The sequence below is a fragment of the Trachemys scripta genome, chromosome 2 (genome assembly GCF_013100865.1).
Source record: "Trachemys scripta elegans isolate TJP31775 chromosome 2, CAS_Tse_1.0, whole genome shotgun sequence".
Taxonomy (NCBI): domain Eukaryota; kingdom Metazoa; phylum Chordata; order Testudines; family Emydidae; genus Trachemys; species Trachemys scripta.
Genome location: NC_048299.1, coordinates 117,707,948 through 117,715,465, shown reverse-complemented (window position 1 = coordinate 117,715,465; position 7,518 = coordinate 117,707,948). Strand labels below are relative to the sequence as shown.

The 7,518-nt window shown below is 41.3% G+C and overlaps 1 protein-coding gene across 2 annotated transcripts; it reads right to left on the bottom strand.

The window, feature by feature from the left end:
* Window positions 1-2,038: 2,038 nt before the first annotated feature.
* IRX2 (iroquois homeobox 2) lies at window positions 2,039-7,271 on the bottom strand. Of its 2 annotated transcripts, none has more exons than XM_034761467.1 (5): window positions 6,691-7,271; window positions 4,717-5,122; window positions 3,510-4,214; window positions 2,725-2,792; window positions 2,039-2,058 (listed from the first exon to the last, which is right to left on the bottom strand). In XM_034761467.1, exons 1-4 carry the CDS (start codon window positions 6,931-6,933, stop codon window positions 2,749-2,751), a joined length of 1,398 nt encoding a protein of 465 aa, XP_034617358.1. In that variant the 5' UTR covers window positions 6,934-7,271; the 3' UTR covers window positions 2,039-2,058; window positions 2,725-2,748. The 2 variants fall into 2 exon arrangements, 1 of the variants encoding a protein (XP_034617358.1); XR_004644569.1 differs by having other exon boundaries at window positions 2,048-2,058; window positions 3,353-4,214.
* Between the last annotated feature and the right edge of the window lie 247 nt (window positions 7,272-7,518).

Below are 7,518 nucleotides of genomic sequence, written 5' to 3'. Positions count from 1 at the left end.
ATTTGAACACAATCAATATTCCACATTTGTCGAAAGGCAAAACATTCTCTGAAGGATTTGTCAACTTTTTGTCAAATTGTACTAGGTATTGTATGCAGACACAGAGTTGCATTTTACTTATAGGCTAAAACATTGCTTCATGTCACTCTCCAATATCTGAAGAAGGCCTGCACCGCAAAGATCTTTCATGTACCTATCTATGGACACCCTACAGTTTCCCAGAATTGTAATACTAATTTCTGCCTTCTCTGTTGAAAAGCACACTGACATATTTTTCTTAATCAGCTTGACATCTATATAAGTTAACAATACACATGTTTTTTGTTTGTTTGTTTGTTTTTTAAAGCCCCTTTCCCTACTTAGTACCATCAGGATGTATTTTCTGACTCCAGCCTAGAATGGCTCTTTATCCAGTTAACATTCCCTGGGCTGCTGCCTGAAGTATCTAAGATCACTTTCAAATGCCCTTTCTAACAAGACCCGAGCAAGAGGCCACTAATTTTCACTGAACAAAAAGCCACTGGAGAGAGATCCGTTTGTCAATATCAACTGGTCCAGCAATTTCCCATCCTCCGACACATCAGCCTATCTGAGCTGGCAGATGTTTAGACAAGATTTTATAAATTGTTCAATATCAGACCATAATGAACCCCAACTGACCATTCCAAAGCAGCTAAAAGCATCCAGGATCTCCCCCGCTGGGATCTAATAATGCTCTCATGCTGGAACATTATTAATCATGGAATAAAATAGATGAGCCTCTTGAAAAATAAGTGTATGATTGATTAAAGGGCAATCTAAGAAGCTATTATTCTTGTTTTATAACCGTAAGTTATATTCACTCAATTTATCTTTTGGGGAAAATAAATGATTGTTCGTTTCTTTTCTGAAATTATTTTATATAGGGATTCTCATTATTTTACTGAAAATTAAAATGATAGGGTAGCTGTTTTTCTGAGTCTAATCAAGGTGGATCTCTTACAGGACCACCAAATTATAGACATAATTCATGCAATTTAGAAGAGGGAAAAGCATAAAAAATAGGGGCTGGGGCATTTTGTTTTCTTGCATTTTCAGCACTTCTGGACATAACTTAAAATCAAAATAAATGATTGCTTGAGCGAAAGCAAAATAGGGTGAGTTATGAAGACTTTATTTATGGAAAAGGAAAATAGCATTGGAAAGTGCTAGTATTAAGAATAACTGCATCTCTGCTAGCTTGTAAAAATGTACACGTGCATGCACATGTATCTTTGTATCTATCTATAGCGCTATATCTATACAGAACAACTCTGAGCTTCACTTAAACAAAGCATGTATTTGCAGTTTGTTTAATTTATTTAGGCTTTTTACATCCTAAAAAAATATAAAGTGAAATTGCAACTACTATCAATTTTATGATTTTCTAAATAATTTACTATTTTTAGTATTTTAGGGGGAAATGAACCAAAAACACCATATGGTTGCAGACTAGTCTGTTTTTATTTACAATTAAAGATATAAATTAGTAAAGAAATCTTGTTAAACAACCAAAGATTGTATAACCATTAACGTTTCAAATAAAAACCAGGCAAAATTTATTTACAAAAGTTCCAATTTCATTGCAATACAACTTGCATAAATTACTAGAAGCTTTTATATCATTACAAAAATAAATATCAAATTTGTTTCCACTTTGTAAATACTCAAGTTTTCCAATCACATCTTTGTTATCTCTACTGTATACATCTTTTACAAATAAATTTTACAATAAATCCTATCACACCTATCGAATATATACCGTGGCAATGAAGTGATCAAGTCAAGATATCCTGAGAAAAACAGATCTGTTTTCAAAAGTAACACATACATTGGGGAAACTATACTATACCAGCAAACTCACATATGTCCAACAAAATTCTGGTTTAATAATTAGAGTCTGTAGATTTAATAGTGCTCTGTGGTCTTCCTTTATACAGTGGCACAAGATGTGATCCGGATTTAGAGATTTGTTCTATATATTAGCTCGGGGAGAGATGATGGCTTGCTGACTTTTTTCAAAGCAATTGTGACACCTACCTGTGGACCAAGGAAAAAACCAGATCATCCAAAATCCTTCAATTACACACTAACACCATTACATTGTAATAATAATATAATAATAATAAAGTTGAACTAAAATGCTTACTCTTTTGTTTTCTTCTCATGAAAATATTAGTTTTAAAAGATCTATAGGATTTTGAATTAGTCTTAAACATAGAAGGTTGTAAGGGTGCCGTTGATAACCAGACAAGACAATTCAGAGATACCATAACCTCCTAGAAATGCATGCTGAAATCTTATAATTGTGCTTTTAAATTTTAAATATTTACAATGTACAATTGCAATATCTTAACACAAACACCTTATCTTATAACAATTATTAGAAAATTATTTTAAAAGAGATCTAAAGATATCTATATAAAATTTAAGTATTTCTTTATTTTTGTTTTACATAATGGAAAAGAAAACCCTAAGTCATATGAAGGGGTTGGGAATCCTCTAAACTGTCTTACAAAAGAGTATAAAGCAGAGAAGAAAAGCTGTAATAAGGGATTTTTAAAAGACCAGAAAAGAGCATATTACTTGGTAATCAGACTCTTATGTAATGAAGCAGGAAATTAACGTTAAGCAAGTTTACAGCTGTGCAATATGTCTTGGACCTGATGCCAAATGATCAGTGTAATAGAAAATGTTCTCACTTACTTGCATTGCTGTGTGATTGCACTTCTATAGGTATGGTTGTACTCCTACTGTGCAGACGTCAGTGGGATCTGTCAAAATATAACCGTCAGTTAGTCACAGGACACAGCCAGCTAACTAGATTATACAGTGTGTGTATGTCCCAAAATTCACTTGCACAAAATTCATATCTAAACCATTTACAACTTCTACATTAATATTTTATAGTTGACTGCGGTTTGGATAATGGTGGTATCAGGTTTTTTTATTCCTTTTTAAAATCAGACAATTATATTAATTTGTTATACTAATTTTAAAACTGTATGGGAAAAATAGATGTTGTATAGTGGACATAATTTGGTAACTTGGATCACTGTATTTTCTTTAGCTTAAATCGAATAAAACTATATTTAACTCCTTAAAAGTAAAAAAAAAAAAAAGTTAGTGTCCTGTTTTACTAAACACAATGCACAGAAGGTAAAGATAGCAGTATTTTTAAATTATATAGATATATATATAGGTTCATTTATAAACATTGATTTTTAAAGCTACATATTTAGCCCATTAGATTTTTTAACTCCTCTGTTATTTCTTTTTCTCTTCGTTAAAGCCAAAAATGGGGGGGGGGGGGGAGAAGGTATTTTTAAATTACCAAAATATATTGTTGTCTAGCTCCAGCTCCTTTTCCTTAAGTATTGTCGGTTTATTTGTCTGCTGCTGGTGATGGTGTTTGTCCAAATAAGCATTCTTTATCTACAGTGTGTGTAGAAGTCATTTTGCCTTTCGAAAGAAAAGAAGCAGTCACCTACCTTTCTTAGACTCATAACTAGAGGGCCTGTAATGTTGTTCTAGCTGGTTAGTGATCGTTTTCAAAGAGTCACTGCTCTGTTTGTGAACAGAGCTTGTATTTAGTACAGTTTGACTTAGTCCCTCGTTCGAAGCCATTGCTGCGGAGTTATATCTCAGGATCCCCTGGCTCTGGAGTGCGTTAAAGTTCCCATAGTTTGTATAATTGGTATAAAAAGGTGAAGTGTAATAAATGTGCCTTCCTAAGAGAGAAGAGGGAGAGTAGGCAGAGCTGTGCGAAGTAGAAGAGGGGGTTACTGAAGATAAAGCCGGTGGCTGACAGCTTTGGCCCATGTTCTGATTTTTAAGGTCCGAAGTGGCTATTTCAGCTAGAGACCAGAGCTTGGGCTTAATGGCCTGTGTCTCGGAACTGGGGGAAATCCTGTTGTCCAAAGTAGTTTTATTGGAGTTCCTTGAAGCGTCCTCGTGGGGGTGATTAAGGAGGGGAGCTTCCACTCCGGTGAGGGGGGAGGAAGTCGCAGGCTTAGCGGGAAGGTCTCTCTCTGCTTCATCATCTTCATCCTCGTCGTCCTCGATGTCCTCGTATTTGTCCTTGCAGTCTGATCCGGACTCGCAGAGCGTGTCCCCTACTCGGCAGGATAACTTCTCCCCATCCGACTCCGCGGAGCAGGAGTGATCGGTGAGCGAGTCAACCTGCAAGCTGATCCCTGCAAAGGCACCAGCCGAACAAACAAGGGCACAGTCAGTTATATAGACTAAAGAGAGCAGGAGAGAAGCAAGCACAACCATTGCAACCACTGATGGGAAAGCGACACTTGTAATCAAATCATTTTATGTATAATTATAGTTCTAGGAACACTCCCACCGGCTATCACTACGGCTGCATGAAAGCAGCTTCCTGTACGCGCCCGTACAAAGCACAACAGGCATTATTAATACAAATGCTCTGGCTGGCTGTTTTAGGGGAATGGCTCAATGCAGAATTAGATCAATTTAAACGGTCTTTGCTATCGTTATTTATCAGTTAAAGGTGAAGATTAGCTAGTGAGGGTAAACGGCATAGAGGGGATGGGACGTGAGTTTTAAATATATCCCGCAGCACCCCGGTTATAATTTGGGAAGTAAACGTGCATTTAAATAAATCCTGGCACTTGCACACGTATCCCTTTGGGACCTTTATATCTAGGTAACAAACGTGTTGTGCCTAACCTTCGTCCTCTGCTGAAGTTTCATTGCTTTCCTGCACCTTGTCCGAACTTTCCTCCTTACTTCTTGCCCCATCCCCTTCGTCTTCATCTTCATCTTCGCTTTTGTTCCGGGGAGCCCAAGTCATCTTATTCTCCTTCTTGAGCCTCCTCCTGGCGTTGGCGAACCAGGTGGAGACCTGGGTGAGGGTCATCTTGGTGATGATAGCCAGCATAATCTTCTCGCCCTTGGTGGGGTAGGGGTTCTTCCTGTGCTCATTCAGCCAGGCCTTCAGGGTGGCTGTGGCATCTCGGGTGGCGTTTTTCCTGTAAGCGGGATCATTCAGCTGGTAAGGGTAAGCAGGACTGCCATACGGATGGTAACTGATGGCCCCGGTCATCCCCGTCGTATGAGCATCGTAAGGAGAGCCCTGGAAAGGGCAAAACAGTGGGTTGGCAATTTGTTATTGCTGCTAGTCATTAGTAAGTTGTCAAGAAAAGATCAGTGATTATATTTGCCTTTTTCTGGATTGGTATCTCACATTCATATTCTAATAGCAAACAAGGGCACCCAAAGGCCGTTAAGATCTTATTTACCTCCTCCCCCCAAACCGCACACACTTAAATCGCTGATCTTTTAATCTTCAGTTAATTTTAGATCCTTGTAATTTAATATTTCCCAAAATTATTTCTGAGTCACGCAGACATTTTAAAAAGGCCTTACAGGTAGTGCCTTGCTATCTACGTTTCTTTCAAAGGTTCAAAAGATGTTTCCTTTTTGTTATAGAATATACAACAGAGGCACCGTTTAGCAATTCACTGCACTAATGCATTGCAAATCCAACTCGCAAATCAGAAGATATGCACCGTTTCGAATTGTTTAAATGCGATGTAATTAGCATTTTAATTCGCCCTTTTACGTTTGCATTGAGCTTATTTAAGTCTGCATAATCGAAGAAAAGTTGAAGACACTAAGGAAGTTGATAACTTTAAAGACGTTTAAAAATCCTAGAGAAGGGAGAGTTAGGGCCCTAAAATCACCTAATGTTCTTAATAGTCGACAAACACACTTTGCAACTTCCAGCCACTTATCTACTGCTCCTCGACAGGAAAGTCAGGAGGGGCAGATCTTCAGATCTTTCACATTGCATTGAATAAAGACTGCACAACCATTTCTGCTGAAATATTTTACAACCAGAAAATATTTGGTTTTCTGTCGGTTTATGTGGAAATATAACTAACCTTTTTTGCCACCCCTTCCTGGAACCAATCGTAACCAATCTGGAGTCTCCGACCTTAAATTCCTGATGTGTGTCTATATATATATATATATATATATATATATATATATATATACACACACACACACACAGAGAGAGAGAGAGAGACACACGCGCATTTTTTCAAATGCTCCTTTTAAGTAATGAAAACAAAGTGAAAGCTAAAGCTGCGGCCACCACAACCATCTTGGGTATGAGCGAAGCTCACAGATCGCAAACAGATGCTTCTTTTCATCCCTAAAATCCAGTTAAACCATTAGCACAAACCGCATTAAAAGTAACTGAAACCGCACCGGGCTCACTTCCCGGAGCTCCACTAAACGTTGGCTTAGAAAAGCAAGAAAAAAGAAATCCTCCCCTCTCCTCCCGCAGCACAAAACGTAGCCACCAAACTGCTTCAGACAATGCGGATTCTTTACTAACGGACCCGCGACCAAAGGCAGACTCGGTTTTATGTTCGCAAGCCCCGAGAGCCGCCAGGGGCCGGTCCGAGGTAGTGCCAGGGCCCCCGTCCGCTTCTCCCTTTGCCCCGCTTGGGCACCTCGGGTTTGCACTCTAAGCATGGTGTTGGGAAAACATAAGCAGGCGGCTGAGTTTGTGCTCAGCGCCTGGTTGTGCAGCCCGGGCTCTGTTACTGATGGTGCGTGTGTAGGAGATACGGGCAGAGGAGGATGAGGATGAGGATGCTAATGAAGGAGAGGATTTTTCTCGGTAGTTACCATGTAGGAGGGGAATCCCGTGGCGGGGTCTGTGGAGTACTGGAGCGGGCTGGTGAAGCCTGTGGCCGCCGCCTGTGCTGTGAAAGCTGCCGATCCCGGGTAAGGGCTGAACGCCGAGCCCGACGAAGACCTGGCCAGCTCTTCGCTCCTGGGGGCCGCCAGAGCCGACGCCCCGTACGTCGGGCAGGAGTACAGAGCCAGCGAGCCGGGGGGCTGGTAGAGGTAACCCTGAGGATAGGACATGGTTTGCACGGGCGTGCACAGGAGCAGGGAGGGGGCGAGGGTGACCGGCCCTGGCGCTTCTGCTGCTCCTGCTGCTGCTTTCGTGTTCCCTCTCCCTCTCCCCGGCTGGCTCTGGGCAGCTGTGCAGAGAATAAGATTTGTCCTACTGGCCCCCCATGCACCCCGGCCAGCACCACAACGGCGGATCCGCTCAGCAAACTACCCAGGAGGAGAAGGGCATGGGGAGAGGGGGGAAGTAGCTGGGTAACGACAAGGGGGAGAGAGAGAGAAAGACAGGGAGAAAAAGAGGGAGAGAGCCCGGCTCAGGAAAGTGGCTGCTGCATATGGAGTTCTGCCCGCCAGCCCGCTCCCCCAGCGCCGGCCAGCCTGTATTTTGGGGGAAGTATAGAGTCTGGAGTGAAGAGTTGAGGGAAGGAGCACTCGAGTTTCTGAGAGGCATTGGAAACCAGAGCTGTCCGTCACAGCGGCTCATCTGCATATTCCGACGGGCCCGCCCCTTCTCCTTCTCCGTCTCCCCCCGCAGACGGAGGGAGGGAAGCAGGCTGTTGTAATGCGTTACAAGCCACCCTCTCTGTCTGACAGCGA